The 15467-nt window shown below is 47.6% G+C and overlaps 1 protein-coding gene across 5 annotated transcripts in view; it reads right to left on the minus strand.

Moving 5' to 3' along the window:
* DDX31 (DEAD-box helicase 31) overlaps positions 1 to 15467 on the minus strand; it is a 72607-nt gene that overhangs the window by 52010 nt on the left and 5130 nt on the right. For all 5 annotated transcript variants that reach the window (XR_006294991.1, XM_043565792.1, XM_043565791.1 and 2 more), the window contains exons 2-11: positions 14906 to 15162; positions 14724 to 14799; positions 13501 to 13544; positions 12309 to 12379; positions 11269 to 11333; positions 4913 to 4957; positions 3506 to 3547; positions 2739 to 2803; positions 1051 to 1170; positions 837 to 943 (exon numbers count right to left, since the gene is read on the minus strand). Coding sequence is in view for 4 of the 5 variants with exons in the window: in XM_043565792.1 (XP_043421727.1) it covers positions 837 to 943; positions 1051 to 1170; positions 2739 to 2803; positions 3506 to 3547; positions 4913 to 4957; positions 11269 to 11333; positions 12309 to 12379; positions 13501 to 13544; positions 14724 to 14799; positions 14906 to 15162 (892 nt within the window). In the remaining variant the exon portion in view is untranslated. The remainder of the gene's footprint in view (positions 1 to 836; positions 944 to 1050; positions 1171 to 2738; positions 2804 to 3505; positions 3548 to 4912; positions 4958 to 11268; positions 11334 to 12308; positions 12380 to 13500; positions 13545 to 14723; positions 14800 to 14905; positions 15163 to 15467) is intronic.

Below are 15467 nucleotides of genomic sequence, written 5' to 3' on the forward strand. Positions count from 1 at the left end.
TAGGCAGGCCACTGAAAGGGACAGGAGCAGCTGTCTCCTCCCCACCCTGAAAGGATTCTACGCTCAAGTAAGTTATGAAAACCCTGATAAAAGGGTGTCACGGGATTCCTTAATCACAGGGTGTTGTGGGTTTACAAGGCTTCTCAGGATCTTTGCTGTGCTCGCATGCACCATGAATTTCTAAGACAAGGAAGAAATATGTGGCGTTTCCCAAACTTCTGAGCACAGAATCATGGACTTTCTCTTAAAATGAAGGTTCCTTAAGATATACTTGGCGAACTGGTATGCGTGTGCTGCAACAGGGCCAGTTTTAACAAGCCAGACCTGAGAACGTGACAGCGGGGCTGTGTTGTGTGGGTGACTCTGGTGGCTGTGACTTTTCCAAGCCGTAGGGCCCCATCTGTAAAGGAGAGCTCAGAACGTCCATCTCGTGAGGACGGAAAGACAGAAAGGAACTTAAAGAGGTTCAGGGCTCTTCAGCAGAAAGGTGGGCTGAGAACACTCACCATAAAAAGCTCACGAAGCCTCTGGGTAGACGGGAGTCAGCCGTCACCTTTCCTCCCACCCCGCCACGAGCACCGGGAACACTCTCCTTACAGAGACAGCTCTGGACCTGCCCTGCCCTTCCCCCCCACACCCCGGGGAGCATGGCAGGGCCTTGCATGACTGGCAGAGGGAGGCTGGGCCTGCAGGGCAGGGGTCCGGAAAGGCAGTCCTTCAGGGACACCGCCCTCCTGACCCTCTATCCCCATCGCTGAGAACCACCGCGGGCAAACAACGCCCATCACATCTAGATCGTTCCTCGTAAGAACAAAGAGCGTGTCTTTTCAACCCACCTTCTGTGAGTGTGGCCGACAGCAACACGTTTTGTCGTTGCTGGCACTCGGCATTCACGGCATTGAGTATGACTGTGATATCCTTTTCAAAACCCAAATCCAGGATTCTGTGGTTTCAAGAGAAGGGATTTTACTCCGCGTGCAAAGTGAAGGCTGCCACGAGAGCACAAACGGCTCGCTGCTCCTACCGTTCATGCTTCTGGGCGAGGCTCACCTGTCTGCTTCATCCAAAATCAGCCACCGTATCCGACTAAAATGAATGTTCTTTGTGGATTTGATATGATCCACCAGCCGCCCAGGAGTCGAGATAAGGATATTTATTCCTTTGCGGAGTCTGTTTAAAATTACATATCATAAAAGTAAATCAAACGGGGCTGTATCAACAGAAAACACAGGAAGAAGGCACAGGAGGCAGATTCATTTGTAGCACCAACGTGCACGGCTTGAAGTCACGGCAAACAGGATGACAAATGGATACGAAGATACATTTGAGTTTCCATTTCCCTCAAAGTTTCTCTTGTCTAGAAGGTGATTATTAAGATCCGACGTCGTATTAAAATCATAAATGCAATAACTCTGAAAAGAATCTTTACTGTATAATCCGGTGCCCTTTACCTGGTTCGTGGATCCTTTCTAGGACATTCCAGAAAGATGGTCACCTAGCCTGTTCGTTCTTAAAGGTTTCTGCGCCATGGAAACTCCAGTCTAAATGAGTCACCGCAGGCCAATGTGGTCTAATGGCTGGAACGGTTTCTTATACTGAACCTTTGTTTGTAGCCTCCATACAACGGGCACCTAACTTTGTCCCACAGACTAGGGAGAATAAATCTCAGTTCTTACTCCCAAACACCCTTTACTCCATATTTCCATAGCAATACAAGCTTCTAATTTTTAGCTGAGTGTATTTTCCAGCCTCTCCTGAAGTTAAGTTTGGTCGTATGCCTATGTTCAAGCGATGGGATAAAAGGATAAAGGGAATATGCAAACACCACAAATATCTCTGGAGGGAGTGGGGAGGATTATCTTTGTTCCCGCTGGCAGGGAACAAGATGTAATGGCTGGAGCTCTAGCAACTCGCTAAGACTATGGAGTACACTTAAAAATGGAAGCCTCACTTAATGGCACAAAAAGGCAGAAGGAACCTGGTTCCTGACACCAGAGCTTCATGCAGGCCCTGGATGCGTTACCGTCAGGCTTCTTAGATGTGAAAGGAAAATACAACCGCCATATTGTTTGTGCCACTGCTGTTTGTTGTTGTCGTTATTTACAGCTGAACCAAATCTAACCAATACCTTTAGGTTTCAAGTTTAGTATTTACTCCTCAGTTACAAACTACACACAGAGCTGGGTGTTACCACTAAGCGTTAAGCTACAATAAAAATGTTTCAAAAAGAATCCAGACAACGTGGGATTTATCTGTGGCAACGTTTTCTCCTGAAATTACCCATCACCAGTTCCTATACAGAATTAGGAATCAGTGTTTTGGATATACAAAGCAAAGCGTAAAGCATTACATGTGAGGTTAGTATCTCGCCTTTGTAGAGCCAAATGACAAGTCCCCAGACTCCCAATGTGCACAAAAGAGAGTCACCGAGGCGGCTGGATACCAAACAAGGGGGACCAAGGGATGCTGGGCGGGGAGAGAGGATGCTAAGCGGGTGGGGAGTATGGTTACCGACCACGTAGGAAGGGAACCTCTGTGGGCTCGTCGGTATTTCATAAGACAGCACCGCCTACAGGCGACAGGTCCCCGCTGCCTCAATCTGTCCCTCCGCTCTGGGACTAGGAAGCACAGGAGGAAACAAGACTCTCTCCAGGTTTAGAAGGACCAAGTCTCATTGAATAGGAAGGCAGAACAGACAGACTCAGACAGGAACGGACCATAAACCAGGCTCCGCATACCTGGCCTTTTCGGATTTCTTCCTCTCTCCGCCCATGAGCACCCCAGGCACGATCCAGGTGAACGGCTACAGGAAGACACCAGATGAGAATCAGAGCAGAGCCCTCTTCCCTGCAGACACAGAGACCGAATCCAAGGTCTTCTCCCCTAAAGACGCTGGGAGGGAAGACCTAGGCTTCACTGCAGACGCTGTCACTGTGCAGATGCCATTCCCGGGCATTGCCCGCCCCAGTGACAGGCATCAGCCACTTAAGTCACAGCTCCGGAACTGGCTCCCCGTGTTGTGAGAGGAACAGAGGCTTTCTCAGGGATTCAAACAGCTTCTCTGCCTTGCCCCGTCGAGGCCGAGTGGAGAACACATTTGACCTAAGCACAGCCCTTCCTTACTCCCCACCCCTGACAGAAGGAAGGACAGATCAATTCTCGGCTTGGCAGGCGCTGGCTCTCCTTTCTTAAACCCGACGTGCAGCTTTCTGGTAGCTTTCCACGTGCTCACTTCGGTTATACCTGTGAGTCTCCACGTGCGCCTTGTTAGGGACTATGGTGAACACATTACAGGACTCTAAGCACCAGGAAACCCCAGTAATCTAAGCTAGAAATCGGCAGTTGGTCCACTTCGGATACCTGGGGAGAGCTGAGACGCCCAAGCAACAAAGCGAAATTAAAATAATTCCTTGCTTTTTGAAAACAAAGGTAAGACTGGCAGACTTCTCTTTTCTCAAAAAGTCAAGAAAAAAAGGTAGAAAACTGGACTCGCGGCCCGCCTTACCTTAAGCAGTTTCTGGACAGTGTTGAAGCTTTGCAGAGCCAGCTGTGAGGAGTGAGCAGTTACAGATACTGAGCAAGGTTGTTCCCACCCGCCCCCCCCCCCCCTCCGCCCCCCACCTCCCCAATCTCTGAAAAAAATTTAGACAACATGAAGTGATCAGATCCCAACCTGGGCCTTAAGTTAAGATTTCAGGAAAAAAAAAAAAAATCTGATCCACAGAATCTTCTCAGAGAATATACCTCGCTCTCAGACTATGTCTGAAAGCTGCCAGTTTGGAGACTTGGGCAGAGAGGCCGCGTCCATTCCTTGGACACACACAGAAACAGTGTTGTGTGCTCCCTCTGCTGGCGCAAATTCCCAGAGTGCCACACAGAGAACCACAAGCCTACGGTGCACGTGGATGGGGAAGCGTGCAGCATCGCCCTGGACGTGCCTCTCTTTAGGAAGAGAGGAAAACAGAACGTGCAGGAAGGAGTCACCTGAAGGAGCAATCGACAGGCGAGCCTCCGGGCACCTTGCTTTCAAGGTGGCGTCAGGTATCCTGCAAGTACGCCCCACGGAGCACCGAGAGACGGTCACCCCCGAGTTTATTAAAGGAACAGAATCTAACAAGCCCAGTGGAGACCAGAGGAAGTGAAAATTAACGTAGGTTATAACCGTTAACCACCGTAAGAAAGCCTCAACACAATCCCTTTATCCAAGCGCACGTACAGAGTTCCCACATGCTTAGTATTCACGACGCGTCCCAGGGAAGTAGCAAGTTTGCCGCTGTGAAAATTTAAATAGCTCCACGCCTGCTCCTTCCCAGGCCTGAGCTGAGAAAGGGCACTGCAGGCTGTGTAAGGCTGTGTTAACAGGCTGACGGGAAACCTCCATCTCCGCGATCAACTCTCCGCAAGGAAGTGATTAGCATTTGATAGAGAAAACCGGTGCCCTACTCTGCACTTGCCTCCGTAGGCAAATAAACCAGATCAGACAGAAGAGATTCCCACCAAGACAGAAGAAACACGTCGAGAAGCTTAACTTGCAAGAACACGTAAAATTCTTGGTACCATGGCCTCTTTTAAAAAAAGTTCACTTTAGGGCTGACTGCTCTAATTTTTAATTAAGCTATAAAAGAAACAAAAAAGTCTGAAAATGTCATTATTTTAATTCCTTTTAAAAGGACAGAGGCTTATCGTGTCATTAGTTTTTGGACACCAGGGAAATGCTTTTCCATACTCAGCTTATGATTTTCACAGAGTCTTTGAATTTTTCTTCTTAACAGGAACCAGAGGGATGGTCCCAGGCCAAGGTAAGGGTGCAGCAGGGAGAAAAATGGTAAAACCCACTTTTAAATTTGAACGGGTCTTACTCTCAGAAGGAAAGCACTTGCTTAAAAGGCGTCCCAACAGTGAGGCTGCTTACCTCTCTCGTTGGCACCAGCACCAGGGCATAGGGGCCATCACTGCGCTGTGGACACAGAAGGAAAGAAACACCATGAGTCAATGAACGAAGGTCACGGGACTCCGGTGGACAGAACCCGAGGGCGGCCACTCGCAAACATCAGAAGCGTCTCATGAGAGAAGGGGACTGACTACGATGCCCACTACTCTTCTCATGCAACCTTGTTCTAAAGGTTCTGCCTCAGGGCGCCTGGGTGGCTCAGTCGGTTGGGCGTCCAACTTCGGCTCAGGTCATGATCTCACGGTTCGTGAGTTCGAGCCCCATGTCGGGCTCTGTGCTGACTGCTCGGAGCCTGGAGCCCGCTTCGGATTTTGTGTCTCCCTCTCTCTCTGCCCCTAACCCACTCGCATTCTGTCTCTGTTTCTCTCAGAAATAAATAAACATTAAAAAAAATTTTTTTTAAAGGTTCTGCCCCATGCGGTCAGACAAGAGAAAGAAAATACGTATAAAACTGGAAAGTAGGAGACAAAACAGTCATTATTAGATGACAGTTTATCCTAAAAAACAAAACAAAACAAAAATCTACTACAAGAAAAGACAACTCAGTCAAGTAGCTGAATGCAAACTTAATACACACAAATTACAGCCTTCTGACATAAAAAAGTTAGAAAATACAAGGGAGGGGGGAATCACCCAAGAGCAGCAGCGGGAACAACAGGAAGGCTGACAAAAAATGTACAAAATGCTTGTGACAGAAACTGTAAAACCCTTCTGAGGAGCATAAAGTAAAATGTGAATAAATGGGAAACCATATCCTATTCTTGGATAAGATGGCTCCTTATCACAAATGAGCCAACTGTAAGTCAACCCATTAACGTAACGCGACCCTAAGAAAGCTGCCACAAGTCTGCGCATATACACACGCGCATATAAAATAACACATACGGACAAGCTGATTTCAAAGTTCCTATGAAAAATCAATGTGCAAGAATAACCAAAACATGTCTGAAAAACAACAGATGTTAAAACGATTTAGAACTACCATAATATAAATAACGGACAGCAGCATACAGAGATCACAGCAGCAAACCGAGTCTAGAACAGAATCAAATACATGCAGAATTGTATGAAATAAGGTGCATTTTGCATCAGTAGAGAAAAGATAAATTGTTCAGAGACTTCACAAGCAAACAAAGTTAGAGAAGTAAAGTTGGAATTAAGTTGGCCATTTTCCAGATGACATAAATCTCAGAAACTATACAACATCAATACATTTTATAACATAAAAACTTTTAACTTTAGAATGGGCAAACAGTGACTAAATAAAATCAAATAATGAACGACAAAACGAGGGGAGAGAAAGGGCCAGTTTCCTTAGTTCACAAAAGGCCTATAATTCAATGAAAAAATGAAAACAAAAAAGACCACAACGACTTATATCAAAAAATGGAGACAGGACACAAGTAGCTAATTCATGGACGTGAGAATTCAAGACATGGCTTTTACACATGCAAAGAGATGCTCAACTCCACTGTCAAATGAGCAAAACTTAAGCAGCCGATGGTGTCACTAGGGCACGGGTGAGCAGGGACTCCTGTACTGCCGTGGGGAGAGCGCAAAGTGGCTTAACCCATTCGAAGTTCAGTGTGGGGGGGCGGGGCGCCTGGGTGCCTCAGTGGGTTAAGCATCTGGCTTCAGCTCAGGTCATGATCTCACGGTTCGTGAGTTCGAGCCCCACACAGGGTGAGGTTCATGAGCTTGAGCCCCACTTCTCTCTCTGCCCCTCACTCACTTGCACCCCCTCTCTCTCTCTCTCAAAAAAAAAAAAATAATTAAAAAAAAATAATAAAGTTCAATTGTGGCGTTACCCACCGAATAAAAATGCCGCTCCCACTGTCAGGGGTTTCTTTAAAAGATACGCCCGTAAGTGTACGTGAAAAAGTAAACTATTTTACAGACTGTATTTGTAACAGTCTCGTTTGTAGTGAAATACTGGATGGAAGGGAAGTCCTACCAGTGAGGGGCTGACGCCCTAACTCGGGGTACCCCCATGCAGTGGGACACCAGACGGCCATGAAAAAACAAGGCACGTGGGCACGGTACTGCTAAGAAGCCATCCCAAAGCGTGTTAAGTGAGCACCAACTAGCAAGGCACAAACATCATGTACAGCGAGCAACCTCCTGTGTTATCGCCCCAAACACAACAGAAAGAAACACAGAAGCTCCGGCTGAGGGGGAAGGGGCCTGTGCGCCCCCGCACTCGCTCTCTCTGCAGAGACCAGCCCTGGGAGGGCCACCAGACGAGCACAAGGGCATCGCGTCCCCAGAGAGCCCTGCCATGCGGGCGACAGGGACTGTGAGGACTGACTTCTCACCGTGTATTTTTTGGTACTCTTTTAATCTTGTAACGCGTACACTGTATCTAAAAATATACGTGTAAAAAAACCCAAAAAGCACCCTGAGAAAGGCCCCAAAGTCAGTGGTGACTTGCACCTCCAAAGTGCTCACAGACACTCAGGACTTAATCAAAACCGTGTCAGGGCAGAAGCTAAGTGTGGATTTAGAACAGGTTCAATTACAAGTATGGATTTCATGTTTTGCATTGGAAACATTTACCCACGAGGAGGAAAGGATTTGGAATTCAAACTAGAGCCGCCTATCCTCGACGTCAAGTCTGCGAGGCTGTGCTGAGGCCCAGGCAAGAACGGTAAACATGTTAGTACAACGGTATCAGCGTGCCACAGTGTGACGTTACGAGATTCTGACATTTCAAAAGGTGTTACTACACACAGAAGAAGAAAGAAAAATCAATTCCTCGCAGGGCAGAAGTGAGCAAAGAAGGATGGTTGTGTTGTTCAAAAAAAAAAAAAAAAAAAAAAATCAGAGCCCAAATAACTGAAAGAGCGAAAACACAGAAAGCCAATCCGTTCTCATTCCATCGCCAAAGTAATTTAAGACTCTGCTGGGTGCCTTGAGCTTCCTGCTCCCTCCAGATCGGTTTTTTACAGGTCAAATCATTTCACAATGAACTCCAAGGGTCCCTATTGAATATTACTTGAAACGAGTGAATTAAATTTGAGCTTAGAGAACTCTTTCTACAGAAAACTTCAGTCTTGAATAGAATGAGCCGTTACTGACATTAAAATACACGCAGTAAAGAAAAACCACCACGTGGCTTGTGAACGTCTCTGTAGAGCAGCAGAGAAAATCACTGCCTTGCAAACCGGCCCCGCGCCCACGTGGTGATGCTTCCGAAGCGTCCGCCTGCGTCCGCTCAGAACTCAGAAGCTCTCGGCAACCCTGGCGGACACGCGCTGCCTTCGGCTCCACCCCACCGGTGACGTCACTGAGGCACAGAGGGATGGAAAGATCTGCCCGAGGACACACTCAGACCCAGGATGCCACCTGCCTCGGGTACGTGATCCCACCTCTCTCGTCCTCGGTCCACGGGCCTATGAGACCAGACGGTGGGGCTGGAACCACAGGACCCGTTCCGGCTCAAATAGTCCCAAGCTCTTCAACGATAAGTGTGTAAATAACAACCCGCTGCTCTCAGGGAACTGTCCTAACACGTATAAATGGATGAGACTTTACCACATCGTTGCAATACTTGGCCTTTCCTCTCCAGCTGGGTAGCGTACAACGCCAAGTCCTTTGTATGAATTATCTTACTGTGAGGTGCCCAATGGGAAGAAAACATCGGTCACCTGTAGGAAATACATTCCTCACTCATCCACGTCAGAGGAAATCGGTATCAGCAGTTCAAGTATCTTTCTTGTCTCTTCACACGCGCGCACACACACAGTACTATTTATGCAGCCAGATCATCCAGTACATACTGTTTTATCCTCTGCCCTTTTTAAAAAAAAAAAAATTTTTTTTAACGTTTATTTATTTTTGAGACAGAGAGAGACAGAGCGTGAATAGGGGAGGGGCAGAGAGAGAGGGAGACACAGAATCCGAAACAGGCTCCAGGCTCCGAGCTGTCAGCAGAGCCCGATGCGGGGCTCGAACTCACGGACCGCGAGATCATGACCTGAGCCGAAGTCAGACGCTCAACCGACTGAGCCACCCACGCGCCCCTCCTCTGCCCTTTTTTGATTAACATGTAAAAACACCTGTCAAGTTCACAAAGAGTAACTGAAAAAAATACCAGTTTTAATGGCTATGTAAGGTTCCATCACTTGGATGTTGTGTAGGATTTCAGGTTTTTTTTTTTTTTAATTTCTTTTTAATCTTTACTTTTTTTTTCAAGAGAGAGAGCGAGTGAGTGAGCGAGCAAGCACGAGTGGAAAAGGAACAGAGAAAGGGAGACACAGAATCCGGGGCAGGCTCCAGGCTCTGAGCTGTCAGCACAGAGCCCGACCTGGGGCTCGAACTCAGACTGCGAGATCATGACCTGAGCTGAAGTCGGATGCTCAACTGACTGAGCCACCCAGGCACCCCGGACTTCGGTTTTATTGATTTAAAATTATGTAAATAAGTTTTAAGTAAAATTTAAATATTCACTTTGAAATGAATTTAAGCTTACAAAAAAATTACGCAGATTATCCAAAGAACTCTCTTATATCCTGCTCCCAGCTTCCTTAGGCAGTATTGATTCTCAAAATACCAGTACTCGGGGCGTCTGGGTGGCGCAGTCGGTTAAGCGGCCGACTTCAGCCAGGTCACGATCTCACGGACCATGAGTTCGAGCCCCGCGTCAGGCTCTGGGCTGATGGCTCAGAGCCTGGAGCCTGTTTCCGATTCTGTGTCTCCCTCTCTCTCTGCCCCTCCCCCATTCATGCTTTGTCTCTCTCTGTCCCAAAAATAAATAAACGTTGAGAAAACAAACAAAAAAAAAATTAAAAAAAAAAAAATACCAGTACAAGGATCAAACCCAGGAAATCAACGCTGATAAGCTACTATGAGTGAATCTATCTACAAACTGTATTCCGGTCTCACTGACTGACTTACTAACGTCCTTTCCCCAGACTAGGATCCGATTCAGAACCACGTGGTTGCATTTGGCCACTACGTCTCCTTCACCTCTTTTGACCAGGGGCAGTTCTTCAGCATTTCTTTGTATTTGTTTTGTTTTGTTTTGTTTTTTCTGTGACCGTAATACTTTTGAAGAGTAATGGCCAGTCACGTTGCAGAATGTCTCCTGATTTGGGTTCGTCTGATGCTTGCTCACGATTAAATTTGGGCCAGAAAGCCACAGAAGGGACGCCGTGCCCTCTGGGCACCTATCTGGAGGGAGGTGCGTGAGCTCAGCACATCTGTGCACTGGTGATGCCCACGCTGACCGCCGGGGTGAAGGCGGTGACAGCCACTTCCCCATCGTAGAATTACTGTCTTCCCCTTTGGGACTAAGAGGGGTCTTGCAGGGAGATGCTTGGAGACCCAGTAAATCTCCCAGTTTTCGTGCCGCTTTCGTCCACTCCTTTCAGCGCGTGCCGATCCCTGTGGGGGCGGTACAACCCAGGCACCTGCCAGATGGCAACATTCTACTTCCGTCACTTCTGTGGATGTCCGGAGGAAGTCTACGGGAAGGAAGGCCTTCCCTTCTCCCGTTTCTCTATTTATTCAGTAACTGATTTGTATCCGTTTGTCCCTGTGGGTATAGGTTTTAGCCTCTGGGCTGCAATCCAATGCTATCACTACTTGTGTAGTCCCTCGGTACCAGGTAGGCTTGGTCCACGCCTAACTCTGTGTGTTCACACCGAGAAGAAAAGTAACCAACCAGCTCTTCTCAGCTGCTTGTGCACCCACCTCACCTCCTATTTCAGGTCTCGCCCTGTCCTTCCTACTGAGGATAACCAGGGACATATCTGTGGGACTCTGGGCGGGGTTTTGAGATGATGCCTGTGCCTCCGGAGCCTGGCAGTTAACTGGCCTCCTGGGGAACCCAATTCTGGCCCCTTTGGCCCAAACGCTAACTAAATGTGCCTCCCAACTAAAGACAAGACTCCACCATTGTTCCCGAGCCTCCATTTCTTTCTGTAAAATTAGATGAACAGAAATACCTGTAACTCGTTGGGCCTGGGGAGGTGGGGGGGGGGGGGGCGGGGGCGGCGGCGGCTAGGATTTGAGAAGATGACACTTTGGCAAAGCATCCGGCACAGTGTATGACACACAAGGAGCATTGATTTTACAAACGCTCCCTGTTGGATGTGCTGTGATGATTACAAAATACAGTTATTCTATTCTACTCTGGGCACAGTCTTCAGATGCAACATGTTTGTAGGACATAAACATCAGTGAATGAATTAAAAAAGAGGCAAGAAAACAACGCTAAATGAAAACAGAGTCTTTTGGTCCCAGTGGTCCTGCTTTGGTTCAGTTCCATGGTTGCTTACGTACCACGAGCAGTAAAACAAACACACTATACTCACCTGTATTTTTGATTTCATTGCTTGAAGAGACTGGACCACAGGGATACAGTAGGCAAGCGTTTTACCTTTTAAAAAAGTACAGAAGCAGTTAAAATCACAGGCCCTAGAAGATGGAGGGAGGGCGAAGACAGTAAAGAAAATGGTCTCTGCTATCTTTGGGCAGCACTAAAAGCCAGGGACAGGAAAAGTGTTAAGTCCTACATCCAAGAGCGGTAGAGACAGCATCTGCCCCCCTGCCATGACTCCCAATTTTGCTCTGTGAACGCGTTACTTCCAAAAACACCCTGTAGCTTCAGCTCCTTTCTCCAGCCAAGAAGGGAGACAATGACACGTTTCCCAAGTTACACAAAAGCTCAACTAGATGACTATCCTTCAAAGCCAGAAAACTCCTCCTCAAGTCATCCTTAATCACTCAAATGAGCCTCCTGGTCAAGTGAATGATGTGGGCAGCACCGAGGTGTTTAGAAGCCAGTCTGAACCCCAGAGCTAGCCTCTAAAGACCAGGAAGAAACCAAGGAATGGCAAAAGCCACCAGGTGGGTGGCTGAGCTGGGGGGAGTGGAGAATAGCTGATTAGCCCCATGCAGGGCACAAGAGGGTCACAAGAACACGTCTACAGACAATGTGGAAGAAGCAAAATCTGTGCTCCACGTTGCAGCAAAACAACTAGCATCCAATCAGTGCGTGCTCATGTTGAACCATGCTTTATTCTAAGAAACTATTTATCCCCCACTGGAGGGAGAACGGGCAGCTCGAGCCACAGACGGTGGACTGGGCAGAGCCCTGACAGAGGCTCTGCAGAGCGAGAGCAGAACCTGGCCACGCGTCCGGATCACTCCTGATCACAGCACCATCAGCCACCCCCTTCCTTTCGCCCCAAGAACAAATTCAGGGCCCTAATCAAGAGAAGCATGGCCTCCCCTCCTCCCCCCAAAAAGCAAAGCAGCCGCCACCACAGATAGCCATCTCGCTACGTGACCTACAAGGTGACTGTGGCCTTGGTATCGGGGGAAGAAGGACAGAAGTTAAATGATGACTGACCTGAGCCCGTCTGAGACCTCACCAGAGCATCTCTGCCCTCCAGCAACACGGGAATACTTTGCTTCTGAACGCTTGGGCCACCCAAAAGAGAGAACACATGCTCGTATGTAATGTTTCACCCTGTCGTGTTTACAGGCAGAGAAGCAGGACACACAGATCGCAACCGCCCCCACGCGTCGCTTGTCTGCCAACTGCCACCCTGGAGTATCGAGACATTCGAGCGAAGTTGCTGAGGAGCTTCTGACGGCTGGAGGAGTAAAACCTCAATTAAATTTCTGGAACTCAGTTGAAAATGCTGAGGCAAGCCAGAGCCTGGCCATTCTGGCAGCCTGATTTAAAAAAAAACAAAAACAAAAACAAAGGGACAGGCGTGGTGACAAGCTGGAGCTACCACGAGAGCATAGCACACATGCACCTGCCTCCCGTGGCAGACGTTGTGGAAAGAGTCCCACGCCAAAGGGTACGAGAAATCTTGCGAGCCATCCTGATAGCCTGGAGCTCTTCTCACTCTCCAGAAAACCAAGGTGCACTAGGATGTGTCCACATGTGCATTTAAAAACAAACAACAAAAAGGGCACAGAATTCATTTAAATTTGGTTGATGAAACTGAATAAAAAAATTGGGGAGGGGGCTCCTTATTTCACTCTTCAAAACTCATCAATTTGCACCTATAAGTAAAATGTGATGACTGATAAAATGTAAACACGCATAGGTGCTCACAAAAAGGAAGTTCACCTCTGCTCTACGCCTCTTACTGTTCCGTTTCCCAGAACCGTCACTACTAAACATTCAAAAATTTTTTTCAATATCCCACTCTATCCAATCAAATACCTACTCCTGTCTTTTTGGTTGCCTCTAATTCTTACTAGTAAACAATGACATGAGAAATTCTGCATCGTGGACATGTTATTCTCAGGGAAGCATGGACGGCAGCAGGATCACATGGAGACCGGCATCTGGACCAGTTTAGAGCTGAGAACAGAAGTAGATGGGGACTCAGCCTCTCCGTTTAACAAGTGAGGGAACGGAGTGGCTAAGTGATGCGTCAGGCCCTCGATGGGCAGCAATCTGGCAGTGTTCTCTAACACCAAGACAAAAATGTGCTCTGTATGCCACAGATAATTCAGATCTCATCTGGTTATAGCCATCTAAGTTTTAAGAAAATCAAGACTGGCCTCGAACCCTTCCTTACCTGGTCATGCTAGTCATGTTTAAGACCGTATTTATCGTGGAAATCTAAAAGAGAAAACAAAAAATAAATATTTTTAACTTCTGACTTTTGGGTAAAAACCTATTTAATGAAAAAAGAAGATACTGGGAAAAAACTGATGACTATGTTCAAGTCAAGTTCTTCCAACCCAGTGAGTCTCGCCTGGGGGTGGTTCTGCTCCACCCCTGCGCCCACACAGCTGGCAACATCTAGAGAGATTTTTGGTTGCTACAAGTGGGGCCAGGGACACCACTGGAATCAAGTGAGTAGAGGCACGGGTGTTGCTGGACATCCTATCACACGCAGGACAGTGCTCATGACAAAGAGTTATCCATCCCCAAACGCCCACAGCACGACCCTGCTCGATGTCCCTGCTCAAACCCGTAGGTGCGAAAACAGCTTACGTAAGGCACCCTGAAGGACCAAGTGAGCTGTGACCACAAGAGCAAAGGAAAACCAGAGTCCCTAAAAGTTAACGCATTTTTCTCTCCTTACTCATAAATAAGAGCGGAAACTTCACTCATGGTTAAATTAAAAAAAAAAAAAAAAAAGGGTCCATCTGTTTGTAGAAAACGTGTGTTAAAACAGCCCCGTCTTGGGGCGCCTGGGTGGCGCAGTCGGTTAAGCGTCCGACTTCAGCCAGGTCACGATCTCGCGGTCCGTGAGTTCGAGCCCCGCGTCGGGCTCTGGGCTGATGGCTCAGAGCCTGGAGCCTGTTTCTGATTCTGTGTCTCCCTCTCTCTCTGCCCCTCCCCCGTTCATGCTCTGTCTCTCTCTGTCCCAAAAATAAATAAACGTTGAAAAAAAAAAAAAAAATTTAAAACAGCCCCGTCTTCTTCAATTCTTTGTAACAGGCTACCCTTGAGACGAAGATGCCAGCTCAGTTCCCTCTCCTATCCAGATCAGCCTCCGCGTCCCGTCTACCCATGATTAGGAGCCTGTGCTAGGCACACTAGGTGAACTGTTTGGCCTAATTTGAATTAGGTGAGGAGAGTGTTTGGTTCCTTAAAAAGTGGGTGCGGATGGAGGTTGGGACAGTGAAGAGTAACGTAAGCTCACTGGGATTATCCCAGAAGAGCATCCCATCAGTCTGACTTCACTCAGGTAGCTGGGAGCAGAAATAACCACTCTTTTTCTTTCTAGACATTCCAAACGAATAACCACATCGAATAAACCGACCACGCGAGACACTGAGAGATACTTACTAAATGTGGGTGGAGGTCCAGTTTGTGAAAAGCGTCTGAGGTGAACACCTGTTCTTGCACCTGCTTTACTACAGGTCTGCAAATGACGAACAAAACCCGGGCATCAGTTCCGATCAACAGAGCAAAAGGCGCAATACACTTCACTCCTCTTATTCCCGAAGTGCATCTGTGCCTGAACATACCTGTGGAGCTCTGGAATTTCGGGGTTGTTTTTAAATAACGAAGAAGTCCTAACGCATGGTTTCTGCTCTCGGTTTTTACCGCTCACACCAACCAAAGATTCATTCGGAGAAAATGTTTGCTGTGCCTTCCCCTTAAAAGTCCTTTGTGCTTCTTTAGCAGCAGCTTTCTTGGCTGGGAGAAACGCCGCCGCGTTCCTCCGCTTCGCTGGGGGAGCCTCACTGGATGCTCGGTACTTTCTTTTGGTAGCCTCTGCTTGCTGCGTTGTTCCCAAAAGGAAAGAGCGACAAGAGATGCATTAGTCCATGAAGACAGACCTCACAGTGAAGCCTGACTGCCCACAGAATTGCCTCTCTCCCTGCAGAGATCATTACGCCCCATATGTCGAGCAACAGTTTAGGGTCTGCAATCGGATTCTTTGACTCAGCTTTTTTCCCCCCCCAAAAAGAAAAAAAAAAAAGAAACCAAACCCCCCAAAAATCTCAGCTCATTCATCCCCTAGACCTCACCATCCATCTTAACTATCAACTCAACCAAGATGAGGGTAAGGATAAAGAAGGGAGA

The sequence above is a fragment of the Prionailurus bengalensis genome, chromosome D4 (genome assembly GCF_016509475.1).
Source record: "Prionailurus bengalensis isolate Pbe53 chromosome D4, Fcat_Pben_1.1_paternal_pri, whole genome shotgun sequence".
Classification (NCBI taxonomy): domain Eukaryota; kingdom Metazoa; phylum Chordata; class Mammalia; order Carnivora; family Felidae; genus Prionailurus; species Prionailurus bengalensis.